At 33.5% G+C, this 20115-nt stretch overlaps 1 protein-coding gene across 1 annotated transcript; it reads right to left on the bottom strand.

Annotated features, from left to right (window-relative positions):
- Window positions 1–7640: 7640 nt before the first annotated feature.
- LOC106431579 (serine/threonine-protein kinase BRI1-like 2) lies at window positions 7641–11231 on the bottom strand. The gene has a single exon (XM_013872371.3). It carries the CDS (start codon window positions 11180–11182, stop codon window positions 7778–7780), a length of 3405 nt encoding a protein of 1134 aa, XP_013727825.2. The 5' UTR covers window positions 11183–11231; the 3' UTR covers window positions 7641–7777.
- Between the last annotated feature and the right edge of the window lie 8884 nt (window positions 11232–20115).

The raw sequence follows: 20115 nt of genomic DNA, 5'->3' as shown, positions 1-20115 counted from the left end.
TTTTATATAAAACATCATGAAATGTGTTTCACGTCAAATAGTAATATAAATTATGTATATTCGCTGGCAAATTTTTTTTTTTTTTTGGAACTAATTTTCGCTGGCAAAATTGTAATGTATTTATTAACTATTATAAAAAGGAATCTGATGAGGTTTGTCTTTATTTGCTTAAATCATTTAATTATTACTACTATTTAGTCTTCCTCAATTATGTAGATGGACCCTCTCCTGCGATATCTGTGTTTTGCACTGAAACCTGAAGCATTTTTTTGGTATTTTTCACTTTTGTTTTTATATTTGCTCTAGTAAATTTGATTTTTCTTTTTCTTTTCTTATTTAATTTCAGATACATTTAAATCTTCAAAGATTCTTCGTCTTCCTTTATATGTATACTTAGATAATGTTTGCCCATGTCGCAATTTGTTCTTTGTTATTTTCCCACTTAGCCATTTTCCGTTGTTTCCTCTAATAATTCAATATCATACTAACATAAACCTTTTCAAACAAGACATGCAACATGCAATGCAGAAAATCATCTGCAGTCAAATTAAACCTATAAATTTATATGAATATTTAAACCTTTTTTTGGATCAAATATATGAATATTTAAACTAATATGCTATTTTTAGCCGTCTATAATTACTATGGGTATTATATATATTCTATGATATTATTGTAAATATAGTATTTGCTTGCTTTCATTTAACTTATACATATATATTATATTTAAGTTACAGTTTCCCTTATTATACGAAATAATTTACGTTTGGTAATAAGAATCAAATTTGTTTCCCACACAAATGAGATAAGGCCGTAAGAAAGTGTCAGGCACACAGGAAAGGAAACATGCATTGTGGCATTGTTAGCTATAAGAAACAAAATACAAAATTGCCACATATAAAAACAAAAAAAAAGCATCAATATTTTCTTTTGAGGATATTTTACCGAAATATAATTCTTTTGAGGATTTAGTATCTTTATCTATCATTTATCAATTACAGCGAGGACCTTGAGGGATGTTTTTTCCAGGGAAAGTTTATAAAAAGGACGATAGAAAATAATAATTAATACAGTAGTAAAAAGGTAAAGTAAGACAAATTTATTTATCAATACTATTAAAACATAAGCAATTTTTATCTACTTACAAATAGTATAGGTTGGACAATTATATTTAATTACATTTTCTATTATTCTACTCATATCTAATTTAATTGTTAAATATACATTATACCTAAAATTAAGGAACTAACTAACTAATCTATTATTTTTTAAACTAATGAATTTAATTTATATTAATTCAAAATTCAAATAACTAATCAATTATGTTTTAGTTATTAATGTAATAAATAATTATATATATATATATATTCATTCGTATATATACAACTATAATATTAATCCAAATGCAAAAAAAAAAAATTGTTCAAAACCCTCACCAAATACATAAAAATATAATTCTTATAGTAGAGTACTAAAAAATATATAAATACATATTATAAAATAAATATTAACAGTAATTATATGATGAAACATGTTACTATTGATAGTTTTATGAATATATTTTTTACGGATTACTCAAACAGACATAAAATATATATATCAAATATATACTAATTGAACAAATATATTAACACAAATATATCATAAACATTACATTAACATAAATCGAAGCCACAGAGTAAGAGTCAATATTTTAATTGTTTAAAAATAAAATTATATATATAAATTATAAAAAAATTAAGAACTAAATATATTAAAATATATATCAAAATTAAAATTATAAATATTTATATTTCTAATGCGAATAATGAAATTAAATTTAAAATTTAAAATAAGCCATAGACAAAACATCAAAAAGTATCTAATAACTAAATAAACAATTATACTTTTTTTTGAAAACGTAAATCATTAATTTGTAATAGACGTATACACATTATTGATGCTCAAATCTATTTTATTTTTAATATGCATCCACTCAAATATTAATCCATTAACAAGATGGAATTTTAGTTGGACTAAAATTGTATTAAAATTGGAATATCAATTTCATAATATATTCACTATTCTTCTGAACGTTCATGAATATATATTGCAATACTCAAAATATAATAATAAATCAAACCGGATTATATATTGGGTCATCTATCAGTTCAACCGATAACCAGATCTCGGGTTTTAGCGGTTGTTACGGGTTTTATAGAATTTTTAAATAACAATTTTTTTTAAACTAAAATGGATTACTTATGAACTATCGAATTTGGCAATTTAACTGCGGATCGGATCGGGTTTCAAAACATTGAATATAATGTTTCATTCGTAATATCTAAGTGTAGATACAATTAAAATACAAATTTATATCAAATAAATTTGGAATGTTTCGAAAATAATCCCGCGCTTTGAAAGCGCGGGTCAAAATCTAGTTTACTCTTAATGTTACAGAGGAAAGAGAAACTATTTGAGTTGTATATCTGCAGTATATGGTTCGCAGAGACAAATATACTCCGGGCCTGCAACATCTCTTTCTCAGTTTTGTAGTTCACCAAAGTACCCTTTAAAATGAGACCCACTCATCATCCCCCCTTCGATATGTCTTGTCACAAGTGAATCGACTATTATAATTTCTCTCTTCCTTTTTTTTGTAGTAAAATAATACGCATAGTTATATACTTATATGGTAACCCGCAGATGGTAACTATTAATATACGCAAAATCATGCGCTATACATTCTCACAGTAGCAAGACACTGATGCTTCACCAAAAAGAAACTAGACATTTTTATGATTTGATCAACATCCAGTGGACGTTAAAAAAAAGATCAACATCCAGTAATGTATTTTTAATATCCATGCTAGATTCAAATACTTTGATAAAAGTTGAGAGTTTTGCAGTTAAGTATTTGTTTGTGTTGGGCTAGGAATATCAGAATATGTCCAAAGAAGCTGATGCCTAGCCAATGCTCATTTTCACTACTGACAGTAGAAAGGCCATTCCAAAACCATACAAGCACCTACAACGTTTTTTGGCTACCACTTCTAATGCGAACAACTACAACAAATTAAAAACCCAATTAAATGCATAAGGAACAAAAAAGATCGGTCCGGTGAAAACCGAAGATCCCAAATAAAGATACAATCGTGTGTTGTGATTGCACCGATCTAGCCGGAATATTTGCATCACGGATAGCGACTCCACACCACTGCATAAAAACCGTTCATTCGCAAAAGCACTCGTTGATCGCGAGAGTCTCTACAACCAAAGCTTTCAAGTGAAAATCTACTATCTGAAAAGAAAAGCCAACAAAACAACCGCTGTCAAACCAAGCTCTTATTGTGCTGGGCGAGCACAAAACGGTGGAAAAGGAAACCATGAAAAAAACGGAACCGCCATAACGATCTAATAAAAGATCCAGAGAAGTAGCTCAACTAAAGAAGTAGCCATCCTTTAACAACATATGAGAATGTTTCTTTTGCCCCTCAATCACTTAATCTATTGCTACTAGAAAGAACCACCTCCCCCCCACCCCCGACACAGTTGATGAACCGAATCGGAGGCTGGAGAACGCATCGAACCGAACAACAGACCCAGCCAGAACCGGTCATACTTCGAAGTTATAGAACAATGAAACAATATATGACCAGTTACAAGATATTTTTATTCTTTTTTTTTTTTTTTGACATCGAAATAAAAAACCAAACTTAGACTGCATCCATTTGGTTAGCAACAGGGGCTAGCCACCATGGAGCGCAGCTTTGAACATAAGTAACCCTGAGATCGCGTGAACGGACCCCTTTTGCTAGGCCATCCGCACGGATGTTGAGAGACCGTGAAACATACGCAATAGAGAAAGTGTCGAAGCTAGTACACAGAGCTTTAATTTCATCCAGTTCTGATGCCAATGCCGGCCACTCCTTTTCATCTCGTTGTAATAGATTCACTAATTGTTGACAATCTGATTCAAAGTGCACTGACATGTATCCTCTGTTTAGCGATTCCTGCATTGCCCATACGAGCCCTTCAGCCTCTGCATGTAGAGGAGATTCCGCCGTGCTTACTCTCTTTGCCCCAAACAGAGTTGTCGTTCCTGCATTTATTATCACGAAACCTAGACCAGTAGCCTCCCGAGTACTTATCCATGAAGCGTCTACCTGACATCTCCATATTGGTGGTTCCGGAGCTTGGGTCTCTGTTGATACGTCCTCGAGTGCCTCGTTCATCCCCATATCTTCCATTTCTGGCGTAAGTTGCGCGATCGTCCAGCTCTCTGCTTCTCTCATGGCGGTTTGGATCGTTTCCGGTGGTGTAATGTCCTTGTTATTGAACAGTTTTTCATTACGCGCCTTCCATATATACCACATTATCCATGGGAAGACTTTCGTCGTCTCCACATTTACGCCTTGTCCCTTTGCTCTCCCTAGTAGATAATCTATGTTTTCAAAAAGAGATTGCCGCGGGAATAACCCCGGAGCTGTAGGAATTTGCGACAGAGCCCAACACTGTAGGGCGGGTGGACATTCAAACAAAGTGTGATTAGTAGTTTCAGAATCCGCTCCACAGCGAACGCAGGTACTGTCCGGTGCACAGTGGCGATCTTTTAGGTTCTGCGCCGTAGCGACATATCCAGTGATAGCTTGCCAGATAAAGTGCTTCAGTTTCCTTGGCGCTTTGATCTTCCATGTTGCTTTTTTAAGATCCGTAGTGCTGGGTTCAGACACCAGTGGCTGGAGTGTTCGTGTCCGAAGATCATGAGCTACTGCGTAACCAGATTTTACCGTGTAAGTACCGGACTTAGTAAAGTCCCAGCTGTAGCAATCTCTTCTTCCTGTGCGACTCACCCGTATCGATTCAACCCGAGGTATATCTGCGGCTGCTATAAAGGTATGCAACATATCTGAGTTCCATGTATTGGTCTCTGTATCGATGAGATGGTGAACTCGTAGATGATCGTCTCTGATATTGTCGCAGCATAGTGGGGGTCTTGCAGGAGACGTAAGGAGCCATGGTTCTTCCCAGACCCTAGTTTCATACCCATTTCCGATTCTCTTCCTTAATCCTTGTAGTAGGACTTGTTTCCCTGCTAGGATACTTCTCCAGCCATACGATGGGTTTGAGGCTTTATCTACGTTCATTGGATTTGTATGTCTATAGTACCTTCCTTTCATCACCCGTGCCAATAGAGAATTTGGATATTTGAGAAGTCTCCATAGTTGTTTGGCTAATAGCGCAAGGTTGAAGTCATGGAAATCTCGGAATCCCAGTCCTCCCCTATCCATAGGAATACAGATCTTGTCCCAAGCCACCCAGTGCAAACCTCTGTTTTCACTTTTTGTAGTCCACCAGAACCGCGAGACTGCACTAGTAAGGTTTCTAGTAATTCCTAATGGAAGAAGATAGCAGGACATTACATATGAGGGGACAGCCTGGGCCACAGACTTGATTTGAACTTCTTTTCCCCCCTTGGATAGCAGCTTCGATGACCACGAGTTAGTACGGTCGTTTAGTCTTTCTTGTACAAAGCTGAAGACTTGCTTCTTAGATCCACATATTTTCTCTGGTAAGCCGAGGTACATGCCCATCCCTCCATCTTGGTTGATATCAAGCGACCTTTTCAGGTCAATTTTTGAGGACGCCACAACCTTAGAACCGAACATAACTGAAGATTTTGACTTATTCAGTTGTTGTCCTGAGGCTTTTCCGTAGACGTCGATGAGTCTCATTAGTTCACTGCATTCGCTTTGTTCAGCCTTACAAAAGAAGAGGCTGTCGTCCGCGAAGAGTAAATGTGAGATCGGTGGGCTCTCCCTTGCAATTTTTATACCCGTGATCTTCTTCTCCCTTTCTGAATGTTGTATTTGCGATATCAGAACTTCTGTGCATAGTATGAAGAGGAAGGGAGATAACGGGTCGCCTTGTCGCAAGCCACGCGACGGTGTGATGTTTCCTTTCGCTTCTCCATTTATGAGGACTTTGTAAGAGACTGATGATATACATCGCATGATCAACTGGATCCATCTATCATCAAAACCCATTTTCTCCATTAAGGTTTCTAGGAAACTCCATTCTACTCGATCGTACGCCTTACTCATATCTGTTTTAATCGCTACAAATTTTCCTTGGCAGCTTGGATTCGTACGCAGAGCATGGAACATTTCCTGCGCCACTAAGATATTATCTGTAATAAGTCTACGAGCCACAAAGGCCGATTGTGTTTCTGAAACTAGCTTCGGAAGCACTTTCTTCAGACGCGATGAGAGGACTTTTGAGATGATTTTATAGCTTACATTGCATAAGCTTATTGGTCTGAACTCCGACATATTCTTTGGACGCTCCGTCTTTGGTATTAAACAGATATTGGTCTGGTTTATGCGCTCGTCTAGCTCTCCAGAGGCGAAAAAGGCTTGAACCGTTTTCACGATTTCCTTTCCCACTATTTTCCAGAACCGTTGATAGAATAAACTGGTCATTCCATCAGGTCCCGGTGCCTTTTCTGGGTTTATAGCGAATACGGCTTCTTTTATCTCAGCCTCATTCGGCTCTCTCATCAAGGTTGCATTCATCTCCTGAGTAACCGTCGCGGTAATGTACCGGAAAGCTTCATCTCGGTTACTCGGTTCTGAAGCTGTGAAAAGAGTATCAAAATAGCTATTAGCTAATCCTTCTATGCCCTCTTCTGTCTCCACCCAGTTTCCCAGTGAGTCCATCAGTTTGGTGATACGATTCCGGGCTCGGCGCTGTTTTGTTTTCGCATGGAAGAACTTCGTGTTCCTATCTCCTTCCCTAAGCCAAATGGCTCTACTTTTTTGTCTCCAGAAGAGTTCTTCCTCTCTGTATGCTTCACATAATTTCCATTTTAGCTCTAGCTCTTCCTCACTGGACATATTATCATTACCTTGTGCTTTATCCAGCTCCATCTTGAGTTTTTCGATCAGCTTCAAGTTGTTTGATGGGTTTTTTCTTTTCCACTTAGAGATTGCTTTTCTACACCGGCCTATCCTCTCAAATATATTAGTCGGTTCTCTCGGATCCTCTTGCCCCCAGCCGTGTTTTACCGTTTCAGCGAATCCCTCTTTCCCTAGCCATCTCCGATCAAACTTGAAGCCTCTACGACCAGTCGACTCTTTTGATTTTATTCGTACCAGAACAGGTCTGTGATCTGATCCCCATCTAAGTAGATACTCCACATCAGTGTGGGAAAACACTTGGTGCCAATCTTCGTTGCCAAGTGCACGATCTAAGCGACATTGAACTCTCCCTGATCTTCTTCTGCACAAGATATTTTTATTCTAGTTCTGTAATTCATTCATCTTGTAATAAAACAACCATTTTTTTTTTACTTTAATTTAGACATTGTTTAAGCACTGAAGACTTGAAACTCAACTATCTTAATCAATCAAATTGACATGTTCGTTAATATTGGTGGCTAAATCCTCATGGGGCTGAAGTATAAAAGTCATCATGGACCTGATGCTTCTAAGGAGTTCCGTTTGCTGTTCTCCACGAGTCCATGACCCAAGTATATGTATGTGGATGCTGCTTTAGCCAAACCCAACTTGTATCTAGCAAATATCATTTTCATTACCTTTTTTTTGTGAAAATATACTCATTTCATTAATACCCTAGCTGTGTATTTATAATAAAGTGAATCACAAAAAACAAAGGTAATATATAATTTTTTTGTTAATCATGGGTCCACACATACATTTTTCATAAAATAAAATAAAACAAGACAAATTCATCAAGACCAAGAAGAAGAAAAAAACTGATCGTCATGTTCATGTCTTTACGAGCTGTTACTGTGACTGTTATTTTCACTCCCACGAAGCTCCCTCAACAGAGCAACCACTTGTAACATATTAGGCCGCTTTGACGGAAAATCATCAACGCACCGTAAAGCTATCTCCAAATACCTCAACATTTCTTTCACAATCACTCCTCCATAACCTTCTTGAGTCTCCGAACCTTCTTTAACACTCAGAAGGTCTTCATCAATCACATCCATATGCTTCCCTTCTCTCGCCTTCATCTTCGACCAACCGACCAAATTCGTATCACCAAACTCATCTTTATCGGTCGGTCTTTTCCCGCTCAATATCTCAAGCATCACTACTCCTATTGAGTACACATCACCTTTAGAAGTACATCTAAAACTCTGGTAATACTCTGGTGGCACGTAACCTGGCGTGCCAGCCAAGGTACTCACACTCAAATGCGTGTCTAAAGCGCTGATCAGCCTCGCCATTCCAAAATCCGAAACCCTAGCTTCCATCTCGTGGTCGAGAAGCACGTTGCTTGATTTCATATCACGGTGGATTATATGAGGTATACAATTATGATGCAAAAAGCATAGTCCTTTGGCTGCTCCTTTCGCAATCTTTTTGCGCTCTTCCCAGCTCAAGATCCTTCTCTTTTCGCCCGTTCTTGGCCCGTGAAGCACCTCCTCGAGGCTACCGTATTGCATAAACTCGTACACGAGTAGTCTCTCTTCCCCGATCTTACAGTATCCCAAGAGCGGTACGAGGTTTCGGTGTTTGATCTTCCCTAGGGTTTCCATCTCCGCCATAAACTCCCTATCTCCTTGACAACTTAACCTAATCAGTTTCTTGATTGCCACGGATGTTCCATCTTTAAGCGTGGCCTTGAAAACCTCACCAAACCCGCCGTGTCCGATCATACTCGCGGCCGAGAAGCCGTTTGTCGCCTCGATAAGCTGCGAAAACTTAAGCTTCCTCAACTGTCTTTGAAACGTCGCGACGTTAATACTCAACGGCTCTTTCTCCTTCTCAATCTTCCAAGTTGTGGCTGAGTTAACTGCTTGCAAACTGTGAAGCATCTTCGCATCTTCCGCGTCTCGCTTCCTCGCACGAACCGCGATAGCCCAAACTATCAGAATACAAACCGACGCAGCGGATATCAACACTCCAAGAACAATGCTATTCGCCCAAGAAGCCGCTGTTGTACCGTGCTTAGCACGTTTCTCTTCCTCCGGTCCCGCGGGTAGCTGATTGTTCCCGTTTTTACATTCCGGTAAAGGAACACCGCAGAGTCCCGGGTTATCCGCGTACTGGCTCGCCGGAAGCGTGCTAAGCTGACCTCTCTGTGGGATCGGACCGGTCAACTCGTTGTTAGACAAATCAATCTGCACCAAGAAAGACAAGTTGGAGAATGATTCAGGGATTTGACCCTGCAAGCGATTATCCGAGGCATCGAACACGCCGAGGTTCTTGAGCTGACCGATGGTGAAAGGAATCTCGCCGGAGAGTTGGTTATGAGAAAGCTCAAGGACTTGAAGAGCGATCATTTCTCCGATCTCATATGGAATCTTACCTCGGAGCTGGTTATAAGAGAGATCAAGATACTCAATGGTTTGGTATCTTGTGAAGAGACTCAAGATCGGACCTGAATACATTCTCGTGAAGTCACAGCTCTTAAGAGACGGTATCTGAAGAAGCCTCTCTGGTCTGATCCCTGAGAACTCCACCAAACCTCCAACACCTTTACATGAGTTCCCAACGTTTCTAACGAAGGCCATTGTGTTGCCAGAGAGTAAACCGGAAAGAGCTTTTGAACCGGGTTGACGACCTAACCGGGGAGGGATTTCTCCGGTTAAGTGATTTGTGTTGAGATCAAGCCAGACAAGTGTTGTGCACTTCCCTAGCTCTGAAGGGATTTGTCCGGTGAAGTTGTTGTTTCCGAGCTGAAGAACAGCTAACCGGGAAAGGACCCCGAAGTCTTTAGGGACTTCTCCGGTTAACCGGTTGCTCGTGAAGGAGATCCACTCGACGTTGCTGCAGTTGAAAAACTCCGGTGGGATCTCTCCGGTGAGTTGATTGTTGTTGAGGATGAGATCTTTGAGGTTCTGTAATTTTCCGATCTCCGGCGGGATTTTTCCGGCGAGGTTGTTGTACCATGCGATGAACTGCTCGAGTTTCTGGAGGTCTCCGATCTCCGGCGGGATTGTTCCGTTGAGATAGTTGAGACTTAGATCAATCGTTCGGAGCTCCGAGCACTGAGATATCGCCGGAGGTATCTCTCCGGTGACGAGGTTATCCGGGATTCTCAGCTCCTCTAACGAACCTGCTCCGGGACATAAGTCCGGCGGAATCACGCCGGAGAATCGGTTCGAGCTGAAGTCAACGATTCTGAGGCTCTTGCAAGCAGAGAGCGTCGTCGGAAACTCACCGGATATGAAGTTGTTGCTGAGAAGCAATATTTGAAGAGATCCGAAGCTCCGGAGGATCTTGTCCGGGAACGGACCGGAGATGTTGTTGTTGGAGAGGTCAAGAGTCTGTAGCAAAGAACATGCAGACAAGGAATCAGGGATCACGCCGGTTACGTTGTTGTAAGAAATCCTGAGGTTTTGTAACGACCCGCAAGCGTCTCCGATCTCCGGCGGGATCCAACCGGTGAGCCGGTTGTGCGAAAGATCCAGACTTTGTAAGCTTTTTAGCTCGCCGAGGGACTTTGGAATCTGCCCGTCGAAGTTGTTGTGAGAAAGGTTCAAGCTTTTGAGGTTGGTGCAGTTGGTAAGCGAGACAGGGACGTAGCCGGAGATACTGTTCCCGGAGAGGTCGAGGGACGACAAGGAGACGCATGAGGAGAGAGGGATTGTTAAACCGGAGATTGAACCGGTTATGTTGTTGTAAGAAAGATCAAGGGTTTGGAGTTTCTTGCTTCCTAAGAAAAGATCTTCGGGTAACTTCCCGGTGAAGTTGTTGTAAGAGAGAGTGATGGAGATGAAATTTGGGTATTTGGAGAAGAAGTTTTCAGGGAGGATTCCGACTAAACCGGAGGAGGAGAGCTCGAGGTTGGTTAAGCTCAGGGGAAGGAGAAGAAGAGAGGTTGAGTTTAAAATGAAGAAGTTCTCAGAGAGTTTAAGAACTGAGAGAGCATCAAGAGAGGTGAAAGCGTTGAAAGAAACGGTCCCGGAGAGACCACTACCGGAGAGGTTAATCTCAGAGACTCTTCCAGCGAGACAAGTGACGCCAGAGAATTGACAAGGGGACTTTCTAGGGGTCCAAGTTGAGAGAATGTTGTTTGGATCGTCTTGTATCATTGCTTTGAAGGAGAGGAGTGATAGTGCATCGGTTTTGATAGAAGGCTGGTCGGAGGAAGAAGATAGAGAGACATGGATAAGGAGGAAGATGAAGGAGATTTGGATCCAAACCCGGTTTGGTGGATTCGTCATTTGGAGTTTGAATGGAGAAGGAGAAGGAAGTGAAGAAAGTTATAGATATAAAGACTTCTTTATCGAATAACATTTTTTTTAATTTTTATATCAATGTTAAAGCAATGAAAGGGGTAGAAAAGGGAATTTTCAAAGAAAAGAAAAAGCTGCTTTAATTTTAAATTTGTTTTATAATTGATGCTTATAATCTTTATATCATTTCTGAGAGTGACTAACCTCTTTTTCGAATAACGTTTTTTTACATGTGATGTTTTTCTGAGAAAATTAGTGTAAGAAAATGTTTTCTGAGAAAATTAGCATATATTGACTTTAAAATGTCATGTGTTAGGTTTGGAACGGTAACTTTGTTTGCTTAAAAATGCTTTGTTTTAGTTGTTAGCATTAGATTCTAGAGCTAGGTGAATTTAAAATCGAAATTGTATTGTTATAAACACTATGAAAACTAGAGGCTCATGCTTTGTATTGAGGGTCCGCATTAGCCAAAAATATATTGAAAATATGACCACTACTGAATATCAAAAATAAAAACGCAACTAGATTCTAATCCGCACACCCATGCGGATAAAATTTCATTAATAGATATAAAATTTTATATTATTTGTATATAATAATTTATGATAATATATTGCTGTCATTTTAAAAATAACTTAATAGATGATATATAGTTCTAAATATTAAAATTTAATATATGTTAACAGTTTTATTTTTTTGTAAAAGTTATTACTTAATTTATGAATATTAATCATTTTAAAAGATGAATGATATTTTAGTCACTTTAAACGGTAAATGATATTTTTTTATTTATCTTAATAAAAGTATTTTTCAAAATATATTGGTTTACCAATTCAACATAATTTTAATATGTTTGCACAAAAAACATAATTTTAATATGTAATTCATTAATTAATTATATTTTAATATAATGTAGAATATACTTATAAAATTTTAAAAATTAGCATATAATTTCATTATTTTGTTTCTAATAAAAATTTAATTAAAATTAATTTATAATTATACTACTAATTACGAAATTAATCAGTGCATTAATTAAAAGAATATTTAAATTTTTTAAAAGATTTTGGTAGATTTTTTCTCAACAGATTTGTATTTCTAAAACTAAAATTTAAATTTATAGTTAAAATGGATTGGTTATTAATATCCTTATTATTATTTAGAAATGTTATACATTATAGAAACTAATGTAAACAATAAAAACATTATTTGAATATATGGACCTAGACTTATAGTATGACTATTTTGTTGTAGATAAAAATGGTACTTCTCTTTTAATAGAGAAGATAATATATTCAATACAATGTCTATCTGGATATTGGGTAAAACACTTTGCGATTTGGGAAGAACTATTGAATACCCGGAAAGAGGGTCTATCCGTGGGCTGCACCTCTCCTTGGGGATTAGTCTGGGCCTCTCCATGGGCCTGGGATACCCCAGGTTAATCAAAAAAAAAAAAAAGAACTATTGAAGCTCAAAACTTGGTTATTGATAAGGTAACACACTATTAAAACAGAAACTATAGTCTATAATCAGTTAAGTTTTGTAATTTTGAATGGTTGCAAACTAAAGGCTAGAGCACTCTATTTCATATGGAGAGATGTATAGTCAAAATAAATGGGACCAACATAATCATCATATGCATCGCATATGAAATGTGTTTTTATTTTCTTTTGTGAGATTTGTAATTGTTTGATCCAGGGTTCCCTGTCGAGGCAGAGGCGTGGGGGAACGAACAGAGAGATGTGACTTTTACAAATTACAATAACAAACTTTATGGTGTAACCATTATGCTGCTCACTTATTTGTACATTTTATGCTTTCTATTAGTTTAGTATCATATTATATGCCCTAAATGTAGCCTTTATATAATGTTCCAAGTCACACACTCCATCCTTTTTAATTTTTATCATTACATCGCCATCTCCCACCAAGATTATTTGAGGAGTTTTACAAACTAAGCATAATATAAGGTTGAATATTTGATATCCACCTATGAAAGGATAATTTGGTGATTACCAAAAAAAAGAGAGGATAATTTGGTAGACAACTAATCGTGACAAGAAAAGACTTATAGTTATTCTTCAAAAGGATAAATTTACAATCTTGTGAAGTAGTAAGTAAAAAATGATTATGTTCGTAAGTACAGTTTAATTACATCTAGTAGATTTTTGCAATAATATTATTATTATATATATTTTTTTAATTACTGATTGTGGAAGTTATTCTACAATATTATAAGTCATTATCTTCTTATGAAAAGAATATACATGTTATTTACTACACTGATATATTAATATAACTTTGTTATTTTGATATATATGAACTACATTACTGAATTCTCCAAGAAAAAAAAATTTAGGAAAAAAATTCCAAGAAAACCAAATGTTATATCATTGATAAATAATTAAATATTATATATCTAAATACTTCAGTTGGTTATTAATCTAGCTACCATTCCGATGCACAAGAGAAGATTTCTCTAAGATCACTAGTTGTCTAGTAAGGAATAATTGTTCTTAGAACTTTTACCATTACAATAAATATAGTGCAAATCTTATCACCATTATATGGTGTGATTTATGATTTAGCATATTTCACATTATTGATGACTATGGAGTATATATTATTGATTCTATTTATTTTTAATAAATAAATAAAAAGGACCGAATAGTGGAGAGTAATCGTGGAAAAGGCCCACAAAAGGAACAACATCAATTAGCTCGTGGTTTAGTGCCATGAGAGGTTATGATTCCTTTGCCCCCAATATTGTTTAAATACTTCTTTACTCAATTTCTCTTTTCAGTCACTAGCACTAATGCTTATATATGTGTTTTTATATGAATTTTGTTCAATGTTTTCTCTTGAACATTTGTCTATTTGACCGCTCTAGCTAACAAACTACGTAGATAGATATATTTCGATATAGTATGAGACTTTTTGGGATTTGGATTTCTGAACTATAGAGGTTACTTGTCCTCATAAATATGATTTTAATTTTACAAAAAAAAAACATGATTTTAACAAAAAGAAGAAGAATGAACCTGAACTATATATCCTTGTATGTAATCGAATTTTCAATATTCATGACCAATTGTACATTTATCCCCCTCCCCCTCAAGAAGAAAACAAATTGTAAATTGTACATGTATGTAAATGCAAAGAAGGCATCATCTAATATGCATGTATAAATAATAATTAATACGCACACGACCAAAAGTACTAATTTCTCTTTACAAATATCTTCTATTGACCATATCTTAAGAGGCGCATTTACACGTCGAGCTATTACAAATAATTGAACGATATATTGTTCTTTTTGAAAATATTTAAATCTAAAAGTATGCTATCGTCTCTGTGGTGCAATTTGGATCATTGGCGTATAATATAATCTTAAACTTTCATTGCGTCTTAAGAGTAAATTCGTCAACCAGAGTGACTTGCTTAAGAATGAACTAAAAAATCCAATACTAAACAAAGCACAATTTGGATCTAACTTTGCACCAAAAAAAAACTTTGATCTATTATGTGATATTACCAAATCTAGATTTTTGTATTAACTATACATTATAATACATAGCCTAACAATTTCATTATTCAATTAATTTAATTAAATATTCAAATATTCTCTAAAAAAAATAACATAAAATATTTATACAGATTTTTCTAAGATTGCAATCTAATACTAACACTTATCATATATTTAATATATATATAAATATACAGTTTAATAAAAAATAATATTAAAATTTGATAAATAAATAAAAATTGAACTTTTAATCATTATTAAATTATTATTATACATTAGTATTGTTTATTTCTAGTTATACACAATATAAAATGTATAATACTATTGAAATTTATAGGATTAGTAAATATTAAATTAAAAATAAATTTAATTAGATTAGTTCATCTATTAATTTATTTTAAATTATAAATTAAATTAAATTATTTATACACACAAAATAAGAAAAAAATTGTAGATTTCACAATATAATTTTATTTATAAAATTATTAGAAAATAAAAATTAATGATAACTAATTATTGTTTATAAAATAAAATAAAATAGATTTAGTTATTAAAATTAGATAAATAAGATAGATAATTCGGAAAAGTTGGAGATGCACAAAATGACTCAACTGAAAGATATATATTTACTTGATATAAATAAAATATTTAAAATTAACTCATGTTCATATTATTTAAAGTACATGAGGGGAATAAGTTACAGTTGATATTTTATAATTATAATTTTTGATGGATTATTTCATCAATAATACTATATTAATCAAATACGAGATGATTTTAACAAACACATTAACTCATTAATATTGAAATTTTATAAAACCAAATTTTGATAAGTGTGAGACAAAGTTAAGAGATATATTACCTCATTTTTATTTTATTTATTAAGAAAACTAAAACAAATACAAAACATGCCATATAAAAACTATTCTATTTTTAATCTTTAATTACTATAAATTTATATTTATAGAAAATTTTAATTTGAGTATAGAAAATTTAAAACATAGATAAATTTTTTATATAAACATATATTATCATAAAAATATTTTAAACCAATAAAATGCATATTAAACTTACCAGGATTATTTTACTCAAAGTAAAATATTATTTTTTAAAATATGATACTGCGTTGTAGTTCATATTAATTAATATAATAACTATAATCAATTTTTGTTAAAATTTACTGTTAAATTTTTAATATGAACATATTAACATTTCAAATTATTGTTTTTGTTTTATTTCAAAAAATTAAAATTGAAATCTAAACTTATACACATGTAATAAACTAAAAAAAAGAAACTTCTTATAATTATGTCATCTATTTTTAAAATATCTAAATTAAGAAAATCATTATGGTATAGTTTATAGTGTTTTTTGAAATTTAAAACTTAAATTTTAAAAATAATTAATCAAAAACAATGTACATAAAATTTCTAAAAATAATATAAAAATTAAAATTTAGAAAATTCTGGATACAATTATAATTTATATGAAAATTGTAAAAAAAAAATATACTACGCTTTGAAAATGTAGATCAAAATTGAATATTTTTTTAAGTTTTAAAATCATAACAAATTTTAATATATTAAATAGATTAAAATAAAATACTAAATTATATAAACCATATACAAATTGTTTACTAAGACCATTTTTATCCCCACTTCATAATTTACTGCAAAATAGAGTAATGAAAAAAAAAGTGATTATTTCATAAATGAAATGAGTTTTTATTGTTTGTTCATACTTTATTTCCGACTCTATATTTAGAGTAAATTATTGACTGGAATGGAGATGTTCTAATTGACGGCTCTTGTCACTAGCCTGATCTGTAGTGTCTTTTGTATAATAAATAGATGTATATATGGCTTATTAAAATATTAATTGTAATAGTTCTCTGGGCTGGTGGTTTTCAGCTAACCTTACTAAATAGGCATGAAACGTCAAACTTCCTAATGTATGAGGAAAATATGTGATAAGAGCAAATATATTAAATATTGTAATAAAAAAACTTTCTAAACGAATGACAATAAAATTGGAGTCCATTTCGCTCGTACTTGTATAATTTTTGTTTTTGTTTCAGTTTCTTTTTAATACTCTCTATATTTCAAAATACATGCAGTTTTAGGATGTGGCACAACTATTAAAAAGTTTATTTTTTATCTAAAAAGTATTATTAAAATATAAATTAAAAATTGTTCAACTAATCACAAAACATACTATAAAGTTAAAAAATTTATTAAAATATAAAAACAAAAATCAAAAACTCCATAAAATATCATCTATTTTGAAACGGAAGGAGTATGTCATTTGCCTTACGACTACGACTGCTTATATACGTTGTGACCATTTTATGCTCAAACTAATCTGTGAATGAGAAAAAACAGTAACACTAAGCAGCTCATTTTACTCGCAATAAACTTTAAATGTAGATGTAGTGGCGAAATTATTAATTATGTTCAAATGGGTAAAAGTCAATGGTCAACCAAGCATGACTTGAAGTTCAAATGATTAAAAAACTATTTGAAGAATCAAAATGGTGTTTTAAATCATAGGTTGATAATAATTGGATAATACCTTTGAGAACGGAGACACAATAATTCTATGTATGATGTGCACTATGTCACAAGTCAAAGGAAATGCTGTATATCATGTAAATAATCGTTCGATATAATTAACCGAACGAATTCAATACAATCAAAGAACCAAATCTATACAATATAATAAGGAAAATATAAATACAACCAGAGCGATTTTTAAGCCTTTGGTAGAAAAAAAAAACAAGAGAGATTGTTATATCAATGCATGTAATGTGATGCGAAGAAATATTGGGTTTGAGATCATTTTATATTGCAGTACTACGAAATTTACTGCCTAATCATAAAAATAATATAAAATTTTGATATCAAAATCGGTAATTTCAAGTTTTCTATACCGTTATCTTTCATTGTTTTTATTATTCATGTATCAGTATCAGTTACTACTCTTTATTATCGTTTACTGCTTTCTACCGCTAATCCGATGCGTTGAGTTTTTCAGGTTATCTACAGTTAAAATGGGTGAAAGAAGAACACCTGCAAATCTATGTATGAAATAAAATATTAAACGTTTCTATTTTTATTATATACATAATTTTGTAATATTTTTTACTTAATCACGCCTCGCTCGAGAGGGGCCAAAGATGTCGTGAATGGCACGCGTTTTCTTTTCTTGTTGTTTCTTACTGTGTTCAAATGATTGGTGAGTACTCTGTTTCTGTTTCCTGTTAAATCCTTGTCAATAAGAGCATGAGCATCAGTGAACCCCCCTTTGGGGTTCACCTTCTTAATTTTTTATTATTAAAGTTTTTCTTTTTTTCATTTTGATTTTTTTTTTAAAAAAAAAAAAAAAAAAAAAAATTGACCAATCGCAGGCCGCCACGTGTCGTGGGGCCCGCGCTACAGTGATGAACTTTAGGAGAGAGGGTATCATGCAGAAGAGGTGAGAAGGGGTGAGTTCATCACTTTTGCTTTTTTTAATATTTTTTTTTTCTCGTAAAACGTGTGAACCTCCCTCTTGAACCTCTAATGCTCTTGCTCTAACATTCAGCTTTTTAAACTTTTCTTACCAAACAGTCAACACACACTCTGTCTCTCTTTTTGCCAACGTGGCGTAGATTTTTACCGCGGCATGCAATGCAAGCCACTTTTTTATCAAGCCATTTTTTTGCCATTGTTAGTTTGAATATGTAACGTCTATATATGATATTATCTGTTTCTTCGAGATCCATAAGTACTAGATGTTTTTTTATCATCACAATGTATAGATTTGAAAAAGTATGGAGAACCATGTCTTGTGTGAAAAAAAAACGTTCTGTGTGTCCATATTAGAGAATGCAGCCTTAACCAAGTGTGAAAAGCACTTTAGGCTTTAGTCCGTCAAAGCAATATCATGATTAATACCATAGATCCCAAAGATAAAAGTGGTTTTAAAATAAAATAAAGTATGGAAATGAAGTGGAGAAATTATGATTTAGATCATCCCTATGAAACAACACGCACGCCTGTCTTTTGTTTGGTCTTCTAATTCCAACACGACGCCAGATTATTGTTCAATGGGCTTAAAAGCTCAATAACATTCGGACCAAGTTAACAAGTAAAACCGGAAACGGAGAAATTAGGCCCTTTAACGGGGTTCAAAGGCCATTTATTTACAAGTAGAAAAATACAAAAAAAATTCCCTCAGATAACATTTTTTAGTTTTTATCGCAAAAAATAGTTTTAATAAAGAAAATGACCAAATAATTTTTATTATGATAAAAATATATTTTTATCCTAGAGTTAACTAATTTAGATTTATGATTTGGAGTTAAGGAGTAAAATTTTGGAGATAGGGTTTCAAATTAAATAAAAAATTAAAAATTAAAATTAAAATTTTCAAAATAAAAAGAAGCTATTTTGATCATTGTTTTAGGGCTATTTTGTGATAAAAACTTAAAAAATGTTATTTGAGAAAATTGCCCAAAATACAATTTCATTAATCTATTTTTAAATAACAAATAATCTGGCGTTCCAGTAATTTGTTAATTTATTTGCTCTATTTGGTAGGGAAGTTTGTTATTATCTATACTTTTTTCTTCTAAATTAAAAAAAAAATCTTTGATAAAGATGAAATTTATTCTAATGTATGCCAAAATAACATTCATCTATGTTAAAAAGAAATATTCATCTATGATTTACTTTAAACATACAAGAATGTTATTTTGAGAGGAAAAAATAAAATAAAAATGATATTTTTTTTTTAGATTCTAACAATGATATAAATATATATATATATAGTTACTTAATATAAATTTAATTAAAATTTAAAATTTGGTTGAATCGGTTGGACCAATCCGATTATTGATCCAGTTATAACGCCGAGTCAAACATTGATTTAAAGAATCTACATAGGTTTAAACTTTAAATCCTATACTGGAGGTTTTAGAGTAGCCCAATAAGGGTTGTTTAAAAACCCATTACTTTTTTTTTTTGTCAAACGGATCCAAATATATCTGCAAATAATAAAAACGTGTTTAGAAGTTTTTAAAAAATTTGTTTATATTATAAAATAATTGTATCATTAACTAATTCAAGAGAGACATAGCAACGAAAAAAAACTTGAAAACAGAGAAACAAATAAAATACATACATATATCGTTTCTTGGTTAGGGTAAATACAAGTTGGAAAAAATAAAAAAACTTGAAAACAGAGCAACAAATAAACATATATCGTTTCTTGGTTAGAGTAATACAAGTTGAAAAAAATGGACAAGTCGACCCACAAGTCTTATCTTTACGTCGTCAAGAAGCAGAGAAATCGTTATCGCAAAAGATCAGATTGTCGTTGTACACTTTGCTTATTATATTAGTTTGCTTAT

The sequence above is a fragment of the Brassica napus genome, chromosome A6 (assembly GCF_020379485.1).
Source record: "Brassica napus cultivar Da-Ae chromosome A6, Da-Ae, whole genome shotgun sequence".
NCBI lineage: Eukaryota > Viridiplantae > Streptophyta > Magnoliopsida > Brassicales > Brassicaceae > Brassica > Brassica napus.
This window is presented reverse-complemented; position numbering and strand designations above follow the sequence as displayed.